Source organism: Lepisosteus oculatus, chromosome 29 (genome assembly GCF_040954835.1).
Source record: "Lepisosteus oculatus isolate fLepOcu1 chromosome 29, fLepOcu1.hap2, whole genome shotgun sequence".
NCBI classification, from domain to species: Eukaryota; Metazoa; Chordata; class Actinopteri; order Semionotiformes; family Lepisosteidae; genus Lepisosteus; species Lepisosteus oculatus.
Window position 1 is genome coordinate 7,795,115 of NC_090724.1, and position 25,675 is coordinate 7,820,789.

At 47.8% G+C, this 25,675-nt stretch overlaps 1 protein-coding gene across 1 annotated transcript in view; it reads left to right on the forward strand.

Annotated features, from left to right (window-relative positions):
- Positions 1-25,280, forward strand: part of fgf22 (fibroblast growth factor 22) — a 31,503-nt gene extending 6,223 nt beyond the window's left edge. The window contains exons 2-3 of the mRNA XM_006640042.3: positions 21,181-21,284; positions 23,968-25,280. Of these exons, the coding sequence (XP_006640105.2) occupies positions 21,181-21,284; positions 23,968-24,162 (299 nt within the window). The 3' untranslated portion in view covers positions 24,163-25,280. The remainder of the gene's footprint in view (positions 1-21,180; positions 21,285-23,967) is intronic.
- Positions 25,281-25,675: the final 395 nt, after the last annotated feature.

Sequence of the window (25,675 nt, forward strand, 5' to 3'; positions counted from 1 at the left end):
GGACATTCCGAACGGACATTTTACAAGACGCATCAGCCAAGCTGTGCAGACGGCGAGGGGTTTCTTATTTTTCTTCAATAAGAGGTCATTAGCGCTGTCATTATTTTTCCTTTTAAAAAATGTCCATAAATTAAATCAGCTGGGAAACCTTAGGCTTACTCATTTACTGCACCATGTGCCTGGAATCATCCGCCAACTGAAATACGGTCATCACCACTCATTTCTGAGCCTGGAGCAGCACGGAGACCTGCAGCAGTGACCCCCCAATTACACAGAGAGGGAGGAAAGGACAGATTGTACTCGGGATGACCAGACGAAAGGTCAGACGACATCTAACTTTAAGACCAGGGCTTCCTCTTGAGTCCAGCCGGGACTATGAAGCAGGTCTCCATTAATCATCCACAGATTAAAGCCAGGGGGAGAAATGGTTTAATTGGCCCAATTAAGCCAGGAATTAGTCGGGGAAGTCAAGACCTCTGGAGAGCTGAAATCCAACAGGACCTGCGATGCCTGAGGGATGAAAGCTGCAGACTTCTGGTTTTACAACTTCAGTTCCGAATTCTCGAATGGGGATAAGAATAATTATTGTAGCAGCAGTTTTTTTTTAAGTTCTCGAGGTACCCCATCTTTCAAAGACATGCTGGACAGGTGGCCCTGCGTGTGTATGCCCTGTGATAAGATCACTTTATTGGCCATCTACAATTTCTTGCATTAGGAATTTGTCCTTTCGCAGACCCCAGCTTGCTCTCCATGAGACACACAGACAGGGAGAGAAGCTGGGGGTCAGAGCGCAGGGTCAGCCATTTATACAGCGCCCCTGGAGCAGCTGGGGTTAAGGGCCTTGCTCAGGGGCCCAACGGAGTAGGATTTCTCTGCCAGATGCAGGATTTGAACCGGAAACCTTCCAGCCACAGGCACAGATCCTGAGCCACAGAGCCACCACACCGCCCCGTTGGATCCATCGCATCTGAGGAGCAGTCCTGCACTGCATAGACCCTTAAAGAAATAAGGATGGTTGAATATTTCTTTAAAGGCCTTTTCCTTCTGCCACAGACATTGATAATCTGAGCAGGGGTCTTGTGTATTACCATATATTAAGAGCAATGCTACAATAAGCTATAAGACTCCAGGTGTTAGTGACTTTGGCATAGGTGTGTCTTGAGTGTAGCGCAGTTGTGTCTGAAATCCCACCGCTTATCCTGGAAGAAGCACAAAAAACAATCACAGTGCCACACAGTAGCAGAAAGTGTATCATGAAGTGAAGCCCCCTGTCTTTGGGGGGCCTCTGCCTGTGCCCCAGGGGTTCCAGGGGTGGTGAAGTAAGCTGCACCAGCCCTGCAGTCCTGCCCCCTGGGATGAACTCTCACTGACGCTTTTTTCAGGACTTCTAAGCAGATCTGTTGGGGGCCATTTAACACCACAATAAGTTGCCATAACAAGGATTTGGGCGTGCATATTTTTTTGTGAAAAAGTGCCTTTTAAATACTTTGATGATGATTATAATGCCGAAATTTACAACTCCACTGAACAGAAAAATGGGAAAAAAGTTACAAAGGATTGGAGGGTTAACCTCAACACAGTGCAATGTGTAAACGCATAGATAAGTGCACAACCTATGAATACTTCTCTATTCCAGCTTTGGTAGCAGAATGAGTTTATGATCTAGGATAGAACAGAGCAGCCTGCCCTGATACCCCCAAATCTGGCCCATAGACCTAGGATATGACTTCTCTAGAAATCGTAGCTCATTAAAAACTAAAAAAGTCGGGAGGTCTGAAGCTCTTGTTTTGCACTGCAAAAAAAAAAGGGATTTGGTCAGATGCAGTGTGTGCCAGCTGCCACCAAGAGCACTTCTTCAGGGAATTCCTCCAGGACAGGCATTCAAAATACCAATGAAGGCACAAAAAAGCTCCTCTTGTTCATGCAGTGAGTTTGTTATCCTTGGGCAATCGTGTTGCAAGACTCCCTAGGGAGCTAATGATATAGGAGTTAAAGCTTTCCTTCCATACCAACTGCGTGAGCATCCCCTAAGCTTGATGTGGAGCACAGGGAGCTTTCTGATCCCATGAGCAGCCTCATAGCTTGACCAGGCTGTGCGTACCTGGTGCCTGCATCTGTCAGATCGTGTTGTCATCTGAGCACATCTCGTGAGGCTCCTCAGACTGAAATAAACTGTAGAAGACATGCCGGTTCTACCCCTTCTGTCTAATTACAACCAGACCAGGACCAGACCTTGCTTTTAGTGAGTCCAGATGATTCGAAGCAGGCCTGGAATGAGAGAGCCAAAAGGGTGGCCCAGGACGCGAGGAGGGGGGCGGGGAGAGGAGAGCCGAGCAGGAGACAAACAGCCATCCCATTTGCTCAGGATGGCAACAGAAACCTTAGACAAATTAAGGCCCACCAGCTAGGCTGAGTCTCAACAGTTTCCTGCAGATCTTGTAGGAAATCTCTGACTGTACGTGTGCACTGAAAGAAAAATCGGCTGAATCATATTAAAATATATTAAATCTGGTTGTCCACACAGGCACTCCAGACGTATGCTAGGCCACATAAATTGCAAAACCAATGTATATTGTTTGAACTTTAAATATGATAAATACTATATTGTATAGTCTTTAAATGTATAGTGGGTATCTAACTTGTGACAATCAGTGCTCAATGAGTCCAAAGACTATTTTTCCGAAAGAATAGATGACAGTGGTTGGCCTTATTGCAGTATGAAGGTGATGCACTTTTTTTGTGTTGCGTGTACAATGCATGCCACTGTGTCCTGCAAAGGATATATATTTCCCTTCAGGATGTCAGTGCTCGGGTGATATCGATCCTGGTTTGGCCTCTGTGGGTGGCAGTAGCTGTGGAAAGGTCACTAGTGTGTTCGACTGCTGGCTGTGAGAGCGCCCCCCACCACCACCAACACACGCACACAGCACCTCTGCAGCGGGTAATGTTGGGGTCACGGCCTCTCGACGGTGAAGCCGGCCCTGATTTCCCTGTCTGCCTGGCCTCATTTCAATAATGGAAATCGAAGCAGCACGGGCCTATTGGGTGACCGCCGTAGAGTTCAGCCTGTCTGTGCCTTTTTCCTCCCTCCACATCTGCATTTCCATTTTTCCATTTCATTTTCATAACCCCCAGCCCTCCTTGAGCTCTGCGGTCCTGGCTGCTACCCTACCACACAGGGGATCTCAAGGTCAGGAATCCCAGGGACAGAAACGCTGACATGTGAAAGGAAGGATGAGTTCAGGAGATGGAAAAAGCCTTAGACCCTTTGATTCTTTCTGCTATATATGAAGAATATCTAGGATAATATAGAACATATAATAGGCAGTCTTAAAAGACAGATCCAACTCAAAACTCCTTTTCCAGTTCTTCAGATTATAGTTTTTTTAGTGCAAGCTAAAAATCACAGAAAACAATATGATGCCAAAAACACATTGAGTGAATCCATTCGATTTCTGTTTGGAAGATATTCAGTTTGTTCCAGACACAAATTGGAAAACATCACTTTTACAAATTCCCCGTCTTAACGGGCAATGAGACCAAGGGAAACAGGAAATGTCAGAAACTGATGAAGACAGAAGATGAAACGTGTTATCTGGTCTGTTCACAGTGCAAAACCCAAAATATTTAGCTGCACCTTGCTGTGCCTCTGAACAGTTTCATTCCGGAGCCGCGAGAGGCAAGTCTGTCAATCTGACAGATCGACGTCCTGCACCTCCAAAATGCCTCTTTTGAGTTCTCCATGTTTGAAACGTATAGCAATTTTATTCCAAATAGCAATCAAAATGAAAAAAAAGCACTGAAACAGTCCACACAACCTTGTTTACAGCCTTTCTGTTTTTACTGTAAGAACTCTGGTTTCTGTTTTATCGCCAGAACTGTGTCTGGACAGGGCATACCAGCTGCACACGCAAGTGTGCGCAATTTAGCGGCACTTGAAAATGACCTCAGATTTTAATCCCCGTCTTTTGATACTCGGCACAGGAAACGGCAGAAGCCGTGAGTCACAAAGCGCGCCGCTCGGATCTGCTCGGAACTATCTGTGAAGCCTTTGATAGTGCTCGCTCGTTAGGAAGTGATGCATGATTTGGAGGCATTTCTTTTCCCCTGATTAAAGAACCCCCTCCCCCCCACCGACCACCACCAGCCCTGTTTGGGCTGCGGCCTTTTTATGTATGCCACACAGGCTGAGAGAGATGACCCAGCCTGGCTTTCCCTGATGCTTTGCACCTTCCTGACCACTAGGGAGTTATAAGGTACCTTATTTAAAAAAAAGAAAAAGAAAATCATTATCTGGGTGAAGTCTGCTTTATGCTCATGCATGATTTTACGTAAGAGAATGCAGAGTGTCCCAGAAAGCACTTTGCAGGTGAAAAACACCACAGATGCATGGCAGTATGACTATATTTAAAGGTTACAGATTCTAGAGACTCTACTGTTGGGCTGCTGAGCAGTTTTCCGCTGTGTTCACTGCAGATGCCCATTATACGACAGCTGCTGCTGAGGTTTCACCGAGAACAGTTTTGGCAAAGCGCGAGAGACAAGAGGTCATTTTGAACAACACCTGACAACACTGCGGGGTTTAAAGAATCAACCCAAACCTAATCCAAACCCTGTGTGTAAAACGGCACGGCTGCAAACAGTGTATGAGACAAAACAGCGTTTGCTTCATTTATTTGATGACGCCTGCGCTCAGGTAAAGAATGTAATCGAACTCCTCACTGCTGTGGCAGTGGGCTATAATTTCGGAGCAAAAAGACCTCTTTTTTGTTCCACTGTGTCACTGTGAAATGTATCTCAGACCTCAGTTGATTACACTCCGTTCAAACACAAAATGCAACTTAATTACCCTCCAACCTTAATCTTAGGCCAGTGAAGGCCTGGCATCCTGACTTTCACCCCTACAGCTTCAGTATTCTGTTTAACTTCACACAGGGCACTGACAAGCACATGTGCCTTTATGCACAACTGTGGCCCGGAGTCTGCAATTTGCAAAAAAAGATATTGCTACTCTATAATCAGTCCAGAATAGAGCAAGCGGATACATTCCTTATCTTAACTAAATGTCCTACATGGAAAGGTTAAAGTAACCTTGTTATTCTTGAACAGAGACCTCTGGGAAGTGACTTCGGGGTCAGTAGTGAATCACGAACCAGAGATCGCAAGTGGAAACTGGGTTGAAACTCATTCAATCCTGAGACCAGGAAGCACTTCTTGCACACCGGGCTGTGGAAGTCAAGCTACTGAGCCCCCAGTCAAAGTTGATCCTCTTGCTTCTTCCCAAACGCTGCCGGGTAAGATCCTTAAGGTGTGGTGCAACTGGTCGACCGGGGAGGAGAAAGTCTGACACTTTTTATAAAAGAAAACACTGGACTGTGGCAAAAATCCCTCAACTGCTTGGATTTCTGTGCTTTCCAAAAGGGGCCGAGATGCAGAAAGAATCCACATTTTTCCTAGTACTGTATGGAAACTGGAAGACGGGAATAGAAACAGGACAAGGAAAAGCACTTTGGAAGACATCCTTCTATCCTGTCAGGGCCGGAATATTCATTCTGAAACAGCCCCTCTGCCTGCCCGAGTGAATGCAATGTACTATGTAATGGCTCTTTGCCTGTGTGACAGTCCACGGGCTCTCCTGCCTACTTTCTTCTTTCCAAAGGCCTCACCTCTTTCTGTCCTCCTCTTTCTGTCTCTCTCTGCATGGGAACTGGCCGAGCTGACCTGCCGCTTGCAGCAATAGTGGAATGGGCCACCTCTAACCTCCTGCACTGGCTGTGGGAAATCCCTTTTGATCTGCAGGCAGGGCTTGGCTAATGAAACACTTCCTCCACAGGGCCAGATTGTGCTGCCCCGAGGGGGGGCTCTGACAGCGGGACTGTGGGAAGGCGGGGGGTGGGGTGAGGGGTAGTTAGTCTGCAGGCTGAAACAGCCAGGAACTGCTCTTTCCCATGAGCCCACTGAGAGATACGACCAGTCTGACTCTGAGAAGCATCTGTCTCAAGACATCCTAATCGCTATCAGTGCGCAGTGCCAGCTTGCCCCGTTTGCAGGTTTGCAGTATCTCTTTAGCCACAGTCTCCTCCTGTGTAAGCCCACCTGAACCGCTTTCCCCAGCTAGTGCTTCAACGATGAGCACGCACTTAGGAACAATTTCAAGGTCAGGTGAGCTGGTTGGGTTTTTATGATCACCTGGGCTTGTCCAAGGACAAACATTGCGCAAGACCCACCTCCGGTTCATTAAATACTGTGCTGAAAGGGACTGACAACTACCAGAAAAAAAACAAGCAATAACGTCCACCTACCATGTTACCATTGTAGTGCAGTGGGTGAGTCTCTGGCCGTATAATTGGCAGCTTGTGGTGTTGAGATACTGCTATTATACTTTTGAGTCCAGTTGTTCTGGTCAGCCCAGCTGTGTCAATGGGGATCGGCATTGCTGGGGGGGCAACCGATGTGATGCCCCTTCCAAGGAGAAGGAATCACATGCACTTTCGCCTTCTTAACATCACAGAAACCAGGATGAGCTCTGGCCCGATGGGCCTATGTGGCTCAGATGCAGAAATGACCTACCTAATTTGTTACCATCGAAAAACTGTGAGGCAACAATTTGAAGAAACAGTGGAGGTGTTCTTTGACCCCAGCAGTTCGTGCCAAGTTTCACTACGAAGGGCTGTCAATGCTTTCCGCTGTCGGAGCCCGGAGCTGAAAGCCCCAGCAGGCAGCCTGGGGGACAGGCCGCGATCGGAGAGAGGAGATTGACATGTTTGGCCGCAGATTAGGATCCCAAGAGGACAGATCAAAATCGCGGTGCCATTGTTTTTGTTATGATAAAGATTTTCCTTTCTGATCAAACCTGCACTTCCTGGAGCTGAATGGAAATGCATCCAAAAGATAACATGGAGACCATCTGAAACGGCACAGTGCCGTACCACAGTGGTGCGTATCAGGATCTTATCATCATTGCTGATAAAATGAAAAATAAATGTTTGATTGCAGCAGAATAATCTGATAAAATGGCAAGGATTGTTTTGATTTTATTAGTGCCGGAAACATGGTTTTCGTAACGCCTGGCTTTGTCTGAAAAGCTGTCTACACAAAATCCTGTCTGTGGGTACCAAAGCTACTTTCCCCCATGATCTTCGCTGGCTCTTTTCACTCTTGAGAATGGCAGGTCTTTCAGTGCAGAATGTCTACACAGAAAAGTTCTACACAATGTCTTTTCCATTTCTCCATAGGAATGTTTAATTAAGTGTTATTGTCCAGAGCTGTATTGTCCAGGAAACAGGCACCCAACATGATACATACAGTACATATATACACAGACTCTCTATTTGACAATCTGTTTGATAATGTACCCGTTTAATTAGAGCTGAAACACAATTCATATGCTGGAAATGGCTCCTAAGAAGAGGACTGTACTTATTTTTGGGGTTTTATTTTACCATTGTGCTTTTGAGGTTTCACAACCACCATCTTCCAATCAACGTTCCCTCTAAGCTGGTTAACACAGGTTATGATATCATATCGGCGCACATAGGAAATTGAACTTGGCACAAGAAACTGAATTCCCAAAAAACTATGATGATAATAAAACATGTTAATTGAAAAACGCTATATTGACCACATGAGACTGGCTGCGATAGGCCCAACTTGGCTGTGTGCGTTATTATCGCTACTCGATCATCGATATCTCTGCTGTCGTAGTCTCGTAGCTCCCTGCTCATGCCCTCTCCACACTCAGTCTCTATGACTTGCACATGCTTCTATGAGGATGACTTTATTACCAAAACAATAATTTTAGGTTTACAATTTTACATGCACTCAATTTAGTGCGCGCATGTTTTTGTCACTGGGAAAAAAATGTGCACAACTTGAAATTTGTGCGCACACCGGCCATTACAAATTAGAGGGAACATTAGTTCCAATGCCCAGCATATTCTTCAGTGAGTGATGATGACAGACAATAACAACAATACTCTCACAAAGGGTAATGTTCCGACTGCAAGAGCAATTCTGTCAGACAGGTGATTCATGTTAATGTTTGAGGAGATTTAGAAGGACCGGCAGGTGAATTCTCTGAAAAGCTGTTCAATTTTACTGGCTATGAAACTGTTGAAAAGGTGCCGGGGTTTTTTTTTCAAAGAAGATGTTAAAACACAGAAAGCACATATGGAATCTATGAAAAAAAAATCCTATAAATGAAGCTACAGGGACCTTCAGAACCAGACTTACTGTACCAAGAGCTCAAGGACAATTTTCCAGACAGGTTCGGCAGTAATTTCCAGAGGTTTGACGTTATATATTCATCAAAAGAGTTAATTAACTTAGGCATCTTTCTTCACCAAGAACCTGGGAGACATTACTTGCTTATGTTTAACTGATTTGCCTGATGACAGTGGTTTATACAGCTTGGTTGTGTCTGCTATGTCTTTCCTAATGTGTTGAAAACAGTACGATACGCCTGGTGTGATTCTCTCTTATGACTCCAACTTGGAAGACTGAGGCACAGGCAGCCACACACACAAAAAAAAAGTACCATTATTTGCAGGTTTCTAACATTATTGCATTGTGGTGCTGTTGCATATTATCTGTGTTATGATTGGTCATTCACGATAATCTCTGAACGTGCAAATGAGTCTCCAACTTTCCTCAGACCCTGCCTGACAAAGAAAAGAGGACTGAGCTTGCTGTCCGTCACTACCGCCCCCCAATGGTCATAGCGTGTGAGTACTCCCTGAAGGTGGACAGTGGAATTCAGACCCTGTCTGTTTCCAAAAACTATTCACGATGCACCTTCTGAGGGAGACTCTCTCCAAATGCCACCACAGGGCTACAGGTCCAGTGGAAATGATGCCATTTAAGACAATCTCCTTGTTATTGACAAACTGTATGTTTCATACAGTACCCCTGCCTTCACCTCATCAAAGTGCTTTACATCAGCTCCTAATGCTGCCTTGTATAGGATCCAAAATTCCGCAAACAAGCAGGAGATAAAACCCTTTCTTGCACAAACAGAACTGAACATGGTCAAGCTCCACACTGTGCTCAGCACAGCAGTGGTCGCCTGCTTCAGAAGATTGATTAGCATGACCTAATGGGATTCAGATCTACCTATAGTGCGTGTAATGGAACATACCTCTCTCAGTGCTACTGGCAAAGGCAGAGAACGCATGCATCTTGAATGATCCTTGAACAGGCAGCATACAGTATATCAACGAACAACCATTTGATCTGACAGCAGGGTTTTCACAAAGTGTTACCTCTCTGTGGAATGGTCCACATTTGGTTCACTCTAACTCAGCGGGGCAGTGTCATTAATCTAGCAATTTAGCAGCTATATTACCCTGCAACTCATTGCTGGCGGCCCCACTGAAGCCCAGCAGGTGTGGGCCTGGCAAGTACCTGGATGGGAGACCCCTGGGAAAGTGAAGGCTGCTGCTGGAAGAGGTGTTAGTGGGACCAGTAGGGGGCGCTCACTCTGCGGTCTGTGTGGGTCCTATTGCCCCTGTACAGTGATGGGAACACTATACTGTAAAAAGACACTCTCCTTCAGATGAGACATAAACCTGAGATCCTGACTCTCCATGATCATTAAAAATCCCAGGGGGTTTCTCGGAAAGAGTAGGGGAATTACCCCAGCGTCGTAATAATCCCCATCTCTGAACTGGCTTCATCACTCTGCTCTCCTCCCCACTGAGAGCTGGTGTGTGGGGAGCAGACTGGCGCATAATCCAGGTGGGGGTACACACTGGTGGTGGTGGAGGGGAGTCCCCATTACCTATAAAGCTCTTTGAGTGGAGTGTCCAGAAAAGCACTATATATTTGCAAAGAATTATTAATTATTATTAACAGCAGGTAGCAAGGACTGAAAAAAACATCCAACTTCATACATCTAACTACATTCCTACAGCTTTAGATCACGATTCTGGATATAACAGTATGAGAGCAGCAGTCAGGGTGAGAAAGCTCTGTTCTTTATCGTTACTCATCACTCATTCAGATCTGTGTAATGTGGCCACAGCCTCCAGAGACCTGGGAAGCAGGGAAACTTCCTGAACTCCACTCTCCTGTCCTAATTCTTAACTGACAGGTTGGCGTGTCAGTCAAGTCAGTCTTCTGAGAAGACGTCAAGCACCTAATTAAATATAGATATAATTAATGTGTTAAATAATAGCTGGAGAACACACACAGAAGTTGAGAAAGCCAGTTTTGTAAAGAATATATGAGCATATCTTGAATAGTCATACTGTAAGTGTCTTTATAAGACCAAAACAGTACACAGCTCTGATACATTAGCCTGAGAGGTTAGACCACAATCACAGACAACCTGACCCAGAATCACTCCCTTCTGCTCGTGACGCCCCCTCTGTTCAAAAGGAATGCAGAAGCCAGAAGCCAGAAGCCAGGCGGGCCTTCAGAGATAGTGAGTCTGAGTCCATATCACCCAGACGTGCAGAAGCTCTATGGCCTCGCTCTTACAGGTTCTCCTGCAGCAGTTTTTTCCTGTCTGTCAGCTTCTGGCTTTGAAAAGAGCACCGACCTCAGGAGGCCAAGAGAGGCTCAGCCCACAGTCGGCTGGGCTGCGCTGTGCTTTGTGTGGGACCGGCTCAGCGGAGACGTGTCTCATAGCTGTTTGGGTGGGATAAATAAATCATCCGTGCCTCGGAGACTTAACAGGGATGATGCAAGTCCAGAGACACAGGTTCTTTTGCTCCAGCCCCACAGCTGCGTCTGTGTGGCGTTTCCCTGGAACTGTCAGGCAAGGGAGTCAGAACCTTGTAAAAGAGATTGTAAATTTTAACTGCTGTCCAGCACAAGTCATTCCTGCGAGCAGGTGAAGGCACCAGACTGTACGTGTGAAAACACTAAACTGGCGCAAAACTTTGGCTGAAATACCGCCACTTGTCTGGAAATAAATTATCGACTGGAATGCTTTAGTGATAAGACCGGATGCCATACAGTATATACTGGATACAATTGTAATGGATCTGGAGTTAATACACGTAAAAATGCTATGTTACAAAAATCGGGACTTTGCATCGGCACATGATTAAAAATTATTGATCTGTTTCTTTTGGGAGGGGGGGCAGGTTATTCACAATGAGCTTTCAACTCTAGGCTTGTGTCATACAAAAGAACACGATGTCTTGGTCTCGCGGCGTTTTAATATCAAAACCAGAGAGCACTCCTTTCCTTCAAGTTCTCTTCATGGGCTGTAGCGTCAGCACAATCAACAGATCCATCTCTTCCTGCTCGACGTGGTAGGATCCAGAGCCAGTGAGTGTCCCAGACCTTTTGAAATTCGCTGCGGAAGAGACAGGGAAGGACGTTGATAGAGCACAGGGGAATCCAGGTGACAAAAATGGGAGACAACCGAGTGTTATGGTAAAACGGCATAGATTACTAATTAACAGTAAAGTTCATGTGTGGCAAAATTCACTACGGTGGTTTTTCCGAAAGCCAATGCAAGGTGCAATATTTTGTGAGAATCAGGGCCATGAGCACTGAATGCAGCACTCGGGCCACACACCTGCGCTGGCGGGCACGCAGGTCAGGAGGCCTGTTGCTTTCCGTCAGGAACCCAGCGGGGGTGTCGTCAGCGCCGCGTGTTCCCATCAGCCCTCGGCTTGCTCAGACAAAACAACCCCCAGCTCTGGCTCCCCAGCTGGCCTCTGTCACTCGAGGCCCGGCAGCCTCAGCACTCCTGGTTCCTGTCAGACCCCTGCCCTCCTCCGAGCGGAGATGGGATAATCTAAAAGCCATGTGGCCAAGCAGACCTGTCACCCGACCTCCTCCCCCAGCTCTCTATTCCACATTGCTGTGTGAAGCCCAGAAGCAGAAAAATGCCAGTTATTCTCCGCGGTCCTGAGTTAAGCTGAATTACCTCACTGGATAATATCACACAATGCAAAGTGTGGACAGCCAAGTAAACTTTACACATCTTCACCATTACTCTTTATTCCTGCTGGATCTGCAGCTGCCAAGCGAACTGGTAGCTTTAAGTCTGAGCTAACGCAGTCTCGGAGCGGTGCTTTGCTTTAATATGGCACGTCAAGGATATTTTTGTGCTCCGGATTTTATTTTTGTAAAACCGTTTCAAAGGTGCAAACTCGCCAAAAGGCACAGCACGGGAACAAAGCATCTTTTGTTTCGGTTAAACATTGCAGTGACATTTAACTTGAGCTTCATATGGAGACAGAAAAGGTGGTCGAAATGCAAATATTTCACGTTTTGTTGGGGATCTGCCTCATAGTTTGTCAGGTTAGTCTGTCCTTGCATTCACACACTGCTAGCGTGCGCGATATATTGACGTTAGACAAAGCTGAAAGCAAAGGAAAAAGATTAAGTCACTTTAGTCAGAACAAAGTATTTTAAAGTACTTGATGTCTCCCAGCGGACTCGCTGCTGTAAGGGAATGCTTGCTGTTTCTCTGCTGCCCAGACTGGAAGTTAATGGAATATTAAATTTCCTAGAGCCTCTCATTAAAACAAGCAGGCATCATGTCATGACCCTGATGGGACTATACAGCTTCCAGTAAATCCCACTAATTCAGACAATCTGTATCAGTGCCATTAAAAACTAATCAGCATATATCAGTCACCTATCAATAAAAACATTTAGGCAGCTCTGTTTTTCAGTAAATCCAACTGCTGAAGACCCTTCACATTACAGGCAATTTATCACTTTTGCCATTAAGTGCCTCAAAGTTCTATCAGTTGTGTATGAAAGATTGTCACCTCGTGACAATCTCCTGACATACCGAGAACCATTCGAATTTACTTAATTTATTTAAGGCAAGGGAAAATATACTCCCCGTAGTTACTCGGTAGCTGGAGGTAATTGTTGCTGTAATTTCAAACAGATTGCTGGTGTGTTAAGAAAGCTTACAAAAACTACTGCGAAGCCCCTGGCTTAAACAAATAGCTTGCTTTCTGGTGATCTCTCTAAAGCCACACTACAGAAGACAGCTGTCTCATGCACACTCTCAGACAGTTGCAGTCCTGGAGCTCCTCCAGGCCTTCCAGATCAACAGCTTGTACTATCATCTTGCATATCAACATTATCAATATCTTGTTCTCTTATGTATCAGTAGTACGTATCATGCAATATTAGGTCTGTCTTGAAGTTTCGGTCATCATCAAATGCTCACACGTGTGAAATCCCTGCTTCGGAAGTTGGCTGCTGGCCAATGGGATCCTAGCGCCTACGTCCAGCAGAGATAAATCGCTCCGGATTCTCTTTAATTCAGGGCTGGCCTCCCCGGGCGATGTCCCTCTCAATCTTCCCATCACCTCTCATTCCCTGAAATGGTGAAAGGAATCTGGCGAGACGCCTGCATATCGCCAGACCTGTTGTCCACTCAAAGCATATGGGGATCTGAGCGAACCCCCAATTCCCCTGGGCTAATGCTGGGTGACAAAGGTGACAATTTCCCTAGGATGCACCAGCCCTGCAGGATCATTCATCTCACGTGTAGTACTGTTACACAATGAGCCAGGTCATTCAGATACAGTAGATACAGTTGAACCTCTGAGCTCCAACTCCCCAGGACGATGGCGTGTTCAGTTAACCTTAGTGACCTAAGACGACATTCCTTGGCGCAAAGCTCCAGTTTAAACCTTACTTAATGCAGTCAATTGGGGATTCCGCATTAATTGAATAACCCTAGAATAGAACAGAAGAGACAATTAAGGAGACATTATGCCATGGAAAACAGAACTCCTCATTTGTGCTTCGAACAAGCCCTGCTCAGGCTGTGCTCCCCCGAAAACGGGTGATTTTCCCATTTTCAGGCTTTCCTGCATTCCTCCTGTCTGCATCCCTGGCCTCCCCGATCCTGCGCTCGCGGGGGGTGCTGTCCGAATCCATCTGCAATTTGTAAGACGCCACCCCCGCCGCCAACAGGCTTATCCCCTGACAAAGGCACCAGCAGTCGGCACGACCCGACGGTTCGGTGTCTCTCCCCCCCCTCCCGGGCCTCTCCGTCTGGACAAGGGGTTCCACGGCTGGGAGCCCTCCAGACAGCCTGTTCAGGGGATCAGGCTGTGTCGTATTAATGTGTCTGAGCATTATGGAGAAGGGCCCTCCCTGGCGCTTGGCAGAGAGGGACAATGGGCTGCAGGTTAAAAGTGTGCTTTAAAGAGAGGGGGGGAAAATGAGAGCCGGAGAGAGAAAGAGGTCCCCCTGACCCATTCAAATTCAGAGACCAACAAGGTAGACGCTACCGGTGTGAAGTTAAGCATTTCTTTATTTCCTTCTCTGCTTCCCAACCCCCCTCCCCTTGCCTTCCCCATCTCCAGACAAAAGCCCAGGGTCTGGGCAGGGCTAAAAAGCACCAGACACTCATACAGAACAGCCCAGAAAAGGCCAAGTGGGGTCTATTGTCCTCTCCTTTTTTACCGAGCCAGTGGAGCTTGTCTCAGCAGGGCTAAGATAAGACAGGCCCTGCCTGGCAGCGTGGGCTGGGATGTGGACTCAGGGCCTGCACACGGGAGCAGGAAAGCCAGTATTAGTGCCTCTTTTCCCACGAGGTCATCGCACTCGGGGGAACACGCCGGGGCCAATCCGCTTGCTCGGGGCTGGGCACAGAGGTGGACGCCGATTTGGCCAGCTCGATCCAGCGTGTCCGCTGTCTCGTCACCTCTTCACGGCTGTCAGAGATGGACTGAGCCACACGAGGCAAGGAATACACTCACTGCTGAAAAGACACACGTTGACCTTGTTCGCTGGAGTAAAAGCACATGGGCCTCAGAAGGGCCACAGGAGAGAAGCAGCCACTTGGCACACCTGCCTCGTGCTCAGTGATCTAAACTACGGGCTAAACTAAACTATGGGCTGAACTCCCTTCTAAATCCATTGTTTTTCAGTATTTCTGCAACACCTCCTTAGTGGCATGTTTTCAAAACATCTCTAAAGGCTATCGTATAGACATCCTTGTGCAAAATTTAACAAGAATCCCTTGCATTTATGTAAACTTTTCTTCCCAAAGCTCTTTATATATAAAAAGGAAATCTGCTCAACCCCCCTTTGAAGTGCAGCCCCCACCCGAAGATGTGTGGCAGGCAATTGGCACCAGCAGACCCACTGCCCAGAAGAGCACTTCTGGAGTAGTAGTAGTAATAATAATAATAATAATAATAATAATTCCTCACACTTATAGAGCATTTTTCTGGACACTCCACTCAAAGCGCTTTACAGGTAATGGGGATCCCCTCCACCCCCACCTGGATGATGCGCCAGTCCGCTCCTCACACACCAGCTCTCAGTGCGGAGGAGAGCAGAGTGATGAAGCCAGTTCAGAGATGGGGATTATTAGGAGGCCACGACTGGTAAAGGCCAGGGGGATATTTGGCTGGGACACCAGGATAACAGCCCTACAGGAATAAAAAATGACCTTAATTCAATTAAGAGGGATGTTTGGATCGCAAGTCCAAAGTCAAATTCAGCCAGAATGCCTGGATCAACTACTCTTACAAACAGCACCATGGAATCTGCATAGTCAGGACCACACATCAACCTCTCATTAATTGGCACCTTCTACAGTCTCCATACGTGGGTATTGATTTGCAAACTGTAATCAGGAGGAAAGAGCACCAACTACAGGTCCACCAACACCACACCAACGTACAGCAGCAACATAGCTCTCCTTGCAGGTCTCGCATATCTATACAGACCAGGGCCAGCTTGGCTCAGCACCAGAGTTTAGGCTAATACAAGGCTGGGATTGCACTCAGAGACTGGTTCTCTGATGTTCACACAGACCCGAGTGAAAGATTGTGTCAGCGGGCTAGTGGGAAAATACTCCAGGCTTTCAATATCACGGAGTAAAACTCAGGTTATTCAGACCTTTCATATAATCAAAGGAGACAGCAAGAGGTGGGGATGTTTGTGGCCCAAAGACCATACTTTTTTGGAGCTAGAAAGCTAAGGGACAGCATTTTTGGGGGAGAAAAAAATATATTTTTGGTGCAAACTCGACCGTTCTCCGTTTTGCGAGGCAATGTTCTCAGGCACTTAAATGACCCCACGGAGAGGCGCGCGCACACACACACACTGTCAGTTTCTCCCGTGCTCGGGTACACACCAGCCTGCGCTGTTAGGGTCGCTCCGAGGGGCTGGGGCGAGATCAAAGGTACTGGTCACAGCCATTTGGCCAAGTGGTGAAAAACTAGCATGAAAAGGTTGGATCTTGAAAGGGAAGGCAAAGGAGGGGGAAGAAGAAAAAACAACAACCGGGCCCTCTCCATTTAAAAGCTAAGCAAACTGTGAAATAATTGAAAAGGTACGTCAATCAAGAGCCCAGCAAGGGGTCTGAGGTTCCCAGGCTGCCCCCCGGTGCAGCACAGAGAGCAGGGAGGGACGAGGAGGAGGCAGCCCAGGGAATTCAAAAGCTAAAAGGTGACGGAGAAAGAAAGGAGGAAGAAAGTCCAGGGGAAGCTTTTGCAACATCTTTGGGTTCTGCAAATCCTTTTAGTGATCCAGAGGAAAGGGGGTTTCGTTTTCGACAAAGATCCCGGCAGGTATAAAGGGCTTTGCTTCCCTCTGATACGTCTGTCACTTCACAGGTGAGCTGTGCACCTTTCTGCAGTGCTGGTGGTGGGGGGGTGGAAGTGGAGGCAGAGAGGGGGGGGGGGGTGTTTGGGTTTGTAAGAGACGACCACACAGTGACATGACCCCCCACACCCCCTCCCTTCCCCTTCACCCCCCCTCTCCACCCGGACCACCACCACCATGACACTGACAAAGGGGACCTTGTGAAAGACCCATTCTTGTTCCCCTCTGCTCTGCTTTTTTTGGGAGGTCAGTGAAGGCTTAAATGATCTGACGATGGGCTCACTTCCAAGCAGCGAGAGAGAAAGAAAAGAGAAAGAGTAAAAAAAAAAAACACAGAAAGCAAGCAGGCATGGGTTTGTTCCTCACATTTTTGTTTGGGGAACAAAAAAAAGTCCCATAGAAAGGAAAATGGTTTTAGTCCACACTTGACTAAACGTGTACAGACACAGGTTTCTTGTAATTGCCACTGATGGCTTAGGCCGAAACCGTGTCAGAGGTTAACAGATCACGACAGGCGAAGCAAAACGTTTTCAAAGTCAATCTGCGAACTGGAAGGGAAGGTTTCAGAATGATTCTCGTTGTTAAAAGGGAGTTTTGCATGCACGCGGCACGCGGGTTTTTTTCTCTCTTTCAGCGGGCCCTGTTCTGCGTGATGGCTGGGATGAGCTGTATTGTTATGAAAGAACAGGTCCCTGGGACTGCCCCCCCCCCGTGCTGGAATGGTACGGGACTCTCTCCCGCCACAGCTCAGTCCAGTTCCCCCGCTCTCGGTCTCGGATCCCTTTCTGTTGCTCCGTTTCCTCCGGCGTGCAGAGATCACAAAGCCCGGATCTCTCCGGCGTTCCGGGACTGCATTGAAGACTCAGCTGGGATTAGTGTTCCTTAGGCTGCAGTTCCACTCAGTTCCAATCCAACGGACAGACAGTGTGAGAGAACACGGCTGACTAGAGGCTTCGTTCTCTTGAATTGTCTATTATAGTGGGAAGAATGCTGGATGCCCACCATTCTTGTCACTTGTTAATAATGAATAATTTCTCATGCTTATATGTGCTTTTCTGGACACTCCCCTGAAAGCGCTTTACAGCCCCCACCTGGGTGATGCACCAGTCCGCTCCCCACACACCAGCTCTCAGTGGAGAGGAGAGCAGAGGCATGAAGCCAGTTCAGAGATGGGGATTATTAGGGCACTGGGGTAACACCCTTACTCTTTTCGAGAAATGCCCTGGGATTTTTACAGAGAGTCAGGACCTCGGTCTTACATCTAATCCGAGACAGTATACAGTTTACAGTATAGTGTCCCCATCACTGTACAGAGGCATTAGGACCCACACGGACTGCAGGGTGAGAGCGCCCCCTACTGGTCTCACTAGCACCTCTTCCAGCAAGAGCCTTAACTTTCGCAGGAGGTCTCCCATCCAGGTGCTGGTCAGACTCTTACCTGCTGGGCTCCAGTGGGCTGTCAGTAATGAGTTGCAGGGTGATATATCTGCTGGCTGTCGAATTCTTTAGCCTTCTTAGACGGCTGCACACTGCTATGGGTTGACTTCAATTGGCCATTGCTTTGCATAATGTGATCTAGCCTGCAAGCCTGACTTCGCCTGGTGAACACTGTCCTGCAGAGGTGCACAGCACGTTCTATTTGGATAGACAGATGCTTATAAAACTGATGCAAACTCCGATCTGGCCCAGTCTCAGCTGAACTGGAAATGAGCTGCCTGCGTTTGCATTGTGTAACAGTGCTTGACAATGCCAGAGGTGCCCATCAGATCTCTAAAATCTAGAGCATCAATCTAGAGCACCATACCTGCGTGCCTCCGGCTGCTGGGGCTGGATGCGACTTGTTCGTCCCTGCGTGTAAAAGAATAAAGTGGCCCAGCATGTCCTGCTGTTATTTATTTTGCGCCTCTCATTCCTAAGAAGATGACTGCACCTGGCAAGCACGGGCAGAGCTGGTGGGAGCTGGGATTCCTCATGCCACACGTGCTGGGTGGACAGCATCTCCACCGCAGCTGTCAGGGCTGTCACCAGCACAGGCTGTCGGCCTGAGAGACAGCGGGAGATGAAATATTACCGCTTCTCGGCTTAACCCCCCCAGCCCCCCTCCCCCTCTCAGTCCATCACAAACCCCCTGCCTGTCTTCACACCGGATTGGACACGGACTACCGTCCAGCCAGGCCACTCATTTGGGGGCCAAAAAGGAAACCCTCTGCCCCCAGTCCAAACTGCTCGAGTTCACAATGCAAAGAGAGCGTGTCTCTTCACTGGACAGGTAAAGGCACAGTCCGTAACAGAGCACAGTGGCTCATCCTGGTTACTGGAGGGTTGGACAACTGAGAGCACATGATCTTCCCATTAACGGGACACTGGTCCATTGCCGGGAAATTCCCCCAGGCATACCGCTGGGGGGACAGGCGCAACTGGAGGTAAAGTACTTTTCTCAAGGGTACAAAAGCGGTGTCCGCAACAGGGACTCGAACCCACAACCCGTTGACGACAGGCACAGAGCCTTTCGTGCTCTTCTGTGCTGTCCAGGCCTTTGTCTGCTAGGGAACCCCAAAGAAGTCAAGGCCTGTTCAAGGCTCTCCCTTGGGTGCTTGTCTACTGTCGCTGTCATTTTCATGGTGGGATTCTGTTGTTCTGCGGTTGACAATTGCTCGGGGATGAAGGCCCCTGCGAGGGAGTTTGCAGATGCAAGTTTCGTTTCGAGCCAAGAACCAATAACAAAGAGACAATCCGGACGTCTGAGAGGGAGATCTGACCGTTGGCAGCCCTGTGGGGGGGGGGGGGGTCCACATTACAGCAGCTCACGTAACAGACGTTTTTTTCTGGAGTTTGTTTGCCTCTTCACCTCGACTCGCGTGTGTCTGCGGGAGATCAGATCCACTGCACCTGTTTCTGCGTTGACGCCTCCAGTCCAGAGGAAACGCAGAGCTCGTTAACCACCTTTGCTCGTTTCTTCAACCTCCTCCCAGGGCTCACAGCTGTAGGGGGAGAGAGGAGAAGATCTGATCACAGTTCCCACACAGGGAAGCACGCTGGGAGCAGGCACTTGACACCGGTTATTCAGCCCCCGAGCATGGCAGTCACTGGTCTTGCCCCGATACGTTTCTGTCTGTTTCCATGGCGATGAGCCGGGGCCCTTCGGAAAGAAGACACCGGATCCAACCTCCTGCCACATGGCTCTGGTCGGCAATCAGACTCCGGAGGTCACAATCAACCCACAGCGATGCCCCTCCTCCGTAGGCGACGTGGGTGAGGAAGTCTTTAAGTGGCAGTCGGGCGGTGCCTTTTGCCTGACAGGAAGCATGCCTGGGTCCCGCTGCCCCAGAGCTGGGCACACACGCGGAGCACCTTGCCGGCACCGGGCTGTGCGCTGTCTCGCCACGCTGCCGTTCCGAGATATCCCTGGGGACGTCATCTGACCAGCGGGGTCAAACTGTACCCCAAATGTCACGGAACCGATAGGAAGAACGGGAGGATCCTTATGCGTATCCTGCAGAATGTGGAGCAGCACAGGGACAATATCCAAAACACGTAATCCAGGGGCTCGGCCGAAGAAGATTGGAGAAGCAATGAGTCCGGTAACCAGGGCAATCCGAGGAAGACGATCCAAAAAACGAAATCCAAAGAGTGTGGGCGAAAAAGGGCAGGAGCAAAGATTAGGAGCCGGGAGCTCAGTCGAATAGGTTGAAACGCCCACAAGAGAAAACCAAAGGAGGCTCCTCGATAGTGAGCAGGGGTCGGCGCGCGAGGGAACTTTAAATAGTGCAGGGAGAGGGACGTGGTTGGATACTTGGTCCGGGAGCGAGACTTTGTGGAATCTGGTGCCTGTGGGAAGGTGATGGGTTCAGTTGAGGAATGAAATCGGGAAACAGCGGGTTTGGGGATGGAACGGCGTTTGCGAGGGAGAGGGCGGGGCGCGACGCCCAAAGGAGAAACGCCTCAGACTGGAAGGCGCGGCTCCCGACAAAACCCCGTAAGAGTCGATCGCGCTCCGCCCCATGCGGCTCCGCCCCACGCTCCAACTTTGTCAGCCGAAGACGATAAGAAAGTTAGCGAAGCTGCAGAAGAGAGGAGACGATTCTGTCCATCTAGCCCGTGCGCAAGGGAGAAGCTAATTGATCTGAGTGTCTCGCTCAATCAGCCTTCGACAACAGGGCTAAGGTAGCCTGAGCATAATCCCACAGCTCACTGTGATCCCTGTCCACAGACTTCCACATAATATCCCTATGTTGCCTTTCGAAAGTTCATCAGGTTGAATTTGTACAGTATATATACAGTATTTCCTCACTCTCACTGTGTCAGTCCTATACCTTATCATGGGCTGCTATCATCTGTATCATGTTTATGGCCACCCGTGCTTTACGATGATTTGACTGTGATCCACCACACTTTACTCTGGGTGTAACCCTACAACTTCTTATAGGAGATGGATGCCAAACTGTTTCCTTCGTTGCGTGAGAGGAATGGCTTCATTTTCTTATGTAACCTGCTTTTATTCCCCCTCAATGAAAAGATGGGTTGAGTTGAGCCTGGTTCTCCAATTGGTAACAATTTAGTCCAGGTCTTTGGCTCCAGGACTCCCGGCTCTAACCTGGGCTCCCGTTCTCCTTCTCTCTTTCGCAGGTCTGATGGAAATCCGATCTGTCAGCGTGGGAGTGGTCGCGATCAAAGCTGTTAGCACTGGCATGTACTTAGCTATGACCAAGAAAGGCACGCTCTATGGATCGGTAAGTGAAACAACAGGTTAGCTGAGCACCTTTAGCCTTTTAGCATTCGACAATTTGTTATCTGAAATTATGGACATAAATTATGTATGTCAGACTGAGGCCCCATCGAGCCGCTGTGTCCTGTGAGTTTCATTGCCCAGATACTTCACTGGATCTAATTATTCCATGAACTCGGCAAACCCAACACCTCCCTATGGGCTGCAGAAAGCTGTCCTTGTAACATAACCTTGTATTAAGCAGATCATTTACATCATCAGCTGTGAAAGACAGTGGAAAGGAAACTCTTATTACCCACCAGCTGAAATAACGAGGTTCATTGAATCGCCAACCAGACGAACTGGATACTGACCTACAGGACAATTGTTAACAGCTTTCCAAACCAGACCGCCACTCTGTTCTGAGCCAGAATTCATCATGTTTGTAGGTGCCATTCTTGTTTTAGTTTACCTGCTGTGTTAAAAGAACTCTTTGAGCAGGACAAACCACAATCTACGTGTAGATTTGCATCCAATTAAATAGTTTAGATTGTGAAGGCTCAGGGAAAGAGCAAAATGCCACTGTAGGAAGCAAAGCATGAACCTAGCTAGCACTTTTCAACCACCAGTGAATCGAAGGACACAGATCTGAATCCTGGAGAAACATGCAGCTCAATGTTGTGTTGTAGAAGAGATTCTCCGCTTCACATTAGACGACTAGGTTAGTCAGAGCTGAGTGTCTCGAAGAGCAGAGCGAATGCCCTGGCGATGTTGCGTGCCTTCTGGCAGGTGTTGAGCTCACAGCTGTCCCTGCTCCATAATAAGGAAGAGTCCTCAGCTCAGTTATCTGGCCTTTGAGAGAAATCTCCACTTGGCAATCAGTTCCCAAGCCAAGATAAGATGAGTAACAGACAGTGAGCAGAGTAAACAAGACAATTTGCCAGAGTGAGGATCAAGATAAACTCAGCATCAAACAATACCTTGTTACATTACCCTTTGAATCTCACCTCAGTACTCATTAATCGCACAGTCACGGTGCAGAGATCTAATCGCCATGAGGGTGTCTGATTGCTCAGTGCTCTGCTTTGCCGTGAAAGAAATGTCTCCTCTTTACTTCATAAGCCCTTCTGCTTTCATTTTAGTTTCTTTTCTCGCTCAAAGGGGAGCCACTACCCTGTCGTGCCTCGTGAGTCATAACGCCGAGCAGATAATGAGCCGAGTCAGAGGCGGGGGGGCTGGTTTTGTTTGCGGTGTTGACAGAGAGGAGCCTGAGTCTGGGGTTTGCCGATGACAGGACACCCTGGGGACAGGGCAGTTGACAGACACATGCCATCGCCTAGCAGATTAACATGCAATTCATTTCTTCCCCTTCGCCCTGGTTGCTTGTCTGCATTTTAGAGAACGTTTTATACCCAGCTGGTAAAGAACAGACTGCATTTACTCTTCCCTTGGCCAAAAGTAAACATTTACACTCAAAAGAAGCTGCCTTTTTGTTTTGGTTTTAAAGTAATTTCCACCCACGTCGTCTGTTTGTCAGGAGTATTTTTCTGGTCACTTCCTCAAACTGTGTTCCCACTTTAACACCGACACCTGCCCCCACCCACACGAGCACAGATTATTTCACAAGCAGGTTCCAGCATTAACTGAAACCGCATTAGAACATAAGGAAAATTACAGAGGACAGAAGCCCTAGAGTAGGCCCTAGCCTTATTTAGTCCCTCCATTTGGTCATTAGAAGGATCTGAGGATATCCAGCTGTTTCTCAAAAGAAAGGCATCATCTTTAACAGCACAGCTGGGCATGATCATGAATCATGAAGGGTATGCAGAAAGCTTCTGAACACGGGAATACAATTAATAATAAACTTTATTTATATAGCGCCTTTAAAAGCATCTTTTCTGAGTACTACACGGGAAATCCATTTATTCCTTTATTCCTTGTTTTAATTGTATAATGTTAGCATGCCCAAAGGGGTTGGGCAGCCAGTTGACCTTGGACCCCCAGAGGTTTCTTTTTCGCCTTACTAAAGGAGTTTTTAATTCCTCTCCTCCGTTGTCTTCTGGTCTTTTCTGTTCCGTATTCACAACATGTACGGTCACTTGCGTCGTTAAGCGCCTGGGGGCAACCTTGTTGTGCAAGGCCCTCTATAAAAATCAATTGAATTGAATTGAAATTTTGTTTATAAAACAAACAGTTAAAACAATGAAACAATAGCAAAGATGCAAAGGTGATGATGCTAAAAAAAATTTCTGGAAGGGTTTTGGATGCAGTAGAAGATGCTAAGCGGCAGACACAGACATCCCTCAAATAATATCCTTAATAACCCTAAATAAATCTATATTTAGATTTGAAAACGTTGCGGATGGGGGGGATCCCCTTGGAAAGAAAACACAGCTATATAAGTAATTCGCTGATAGATACTAGAATAGTTATGCAATACCGTATAAGGTCAAGGTCATATTATATAATTACATAGTTCGCTGATGATTTTGCGGACGGGGGGTTTTCACCAACAGAGAAATGTGGATTTCGGGGAGATTAGGGATCACTTGCGGGAGTCGGGGAGGAGACGCCGATTCCCGGGAGACTCCCAGGAATCTTGGGATGTCTGGGTCGGCCTGTGCCAGGGCGCAGGGGGCAGGCCTGATTCCCCCTCCCGTTTTTTTGTTTTGTTTCCCCTCTGGTCTCCCGGACCCCCCTTCCTGCAGGTGAAGTACAACCCCAACTGCAAGTTCAAGGAGCGGATCGAGGAAAACGGATACAACACCTACGCCTCCCTGCGGTGGAAGCACAACGGGCGGCAGATGTTTGTGTCGCTGAACGGGCGCGGGAAGCCCCGCAGAGGGCACAAGGCACGGCGCAGACACCCCTCGACCCACTTCCTGCCCATGCTTCCCTCCTAGCCAGGCAGCCGCCCCCGTTTCCCATACTGGATTATTATCGCCAACCTGCGCCCAGGGGTGTACACTGGTGTGTGGGAGGGGAGGGGGGCTGTGTCTTCATCTCTGGGGGGGGGGAGGAGGGGACTTTAACATTTTAAGTTATTTTTTTTTTCCTTAGGTAAGCTTAAGGTCCAAAAGAAAAGCTGCTAATATTGTGTAGATACATGTTTATTATTTTTTATTGATATTAAAAATGCAAATAACAGTAATAATGCTCTTGTTTTAATAGAGTACGCCGACAGGGTGGAGGGTGCTATATCAAAGAGCATTCACCCTTTTTTATCGGGATAAATATGGTTGCTATTCTTATTGCTATTGTTATTTCGGCAGACAATGCTTTCTTTGACACGACCTTACAATGTACTGTACAGCACACTTTAACAGAGATGACAATGCAGCCAGAGCCTCAGGTGGAACACTGAGCAGTTGTCTGGGCTTTGAGGAGGTGCACGTCACCGGTTGGATGGACTTAAGGATTTTGCACAAGACTTTTAAAGCCTACCTGGGCAGGGCATGCATTCATAGCACTTCTGACTACTAATAAGGCAGCTTTAAGAACCCATAGTGGAAACGTGGGACATTGGCCCAAGATACCAGGAGCGGCAGTGAAATATGGAGTCTTGCAGGGTGATGACGGGTGTGCGGACTGGATCCAAGGACACACGAACTATTTCCTTCCCTGTTTTCTGTGTTGAAGCACGGACTGATGGCTTGGCATCTGGGATCGACAGGGATGACTCCCATCGGAGCTTGGCGTGACCCTTCAAGCAGTTACAAATAAACCCGCTGTAAAACTCAAATCACTCTGCGCTCATGTTGAACACTTGGTCCCGAGAGTGATCTGGTGTGTTAAAGTGGCACGGCATGTGCTTGTAACGTCTGGCTGGTTCCAGCAGCCCAGGAAGCACTCTCCCTCCGTGCATCCAGCTGGGCTGCCTGTGCTCACAGGTTCTGGGTCACCAGCGCACTGATGCACACTAATGGTGCAGGCTCCAGGGATCAGTCACGAGAGTAGTGCCCCCGTGCAGCTGCAGTGACAGTGCTCTGGGGTGGACTCTTTCGAGAGTTCAATAACAGGAATTTAATCCGACGCTTTAAAAACTGCATTTTTCCTTCACAGTGTGTTTTATTAACCTATATCACATTTCCAGATTTCTGGCAAATGCAGCTTGCGATAGATATAAATATTTCGCAGTGCATCAGAATGTACCATGCTCTTCCATTCAAGACACAATTTTCGCTGTCCTTGAAATGTTCCGCCCGAGGCTACAGAGCCGCAGGGAAAGCGCACAGGAAGAGCCAGGAACATTGCCTCAGCTATAAACAGGTGTTTTGCCGAGTAGATTAAATGCTCATCAAGCCATAAGTGATTTGATTATTATTGTAAACTGACAAACGTTATTAATAGCCTATCTCCATTTCCATCTCTGGCGAAGCTGGAGGAATGTGTCAGGTTGTTTGTTTGCCCATAGCA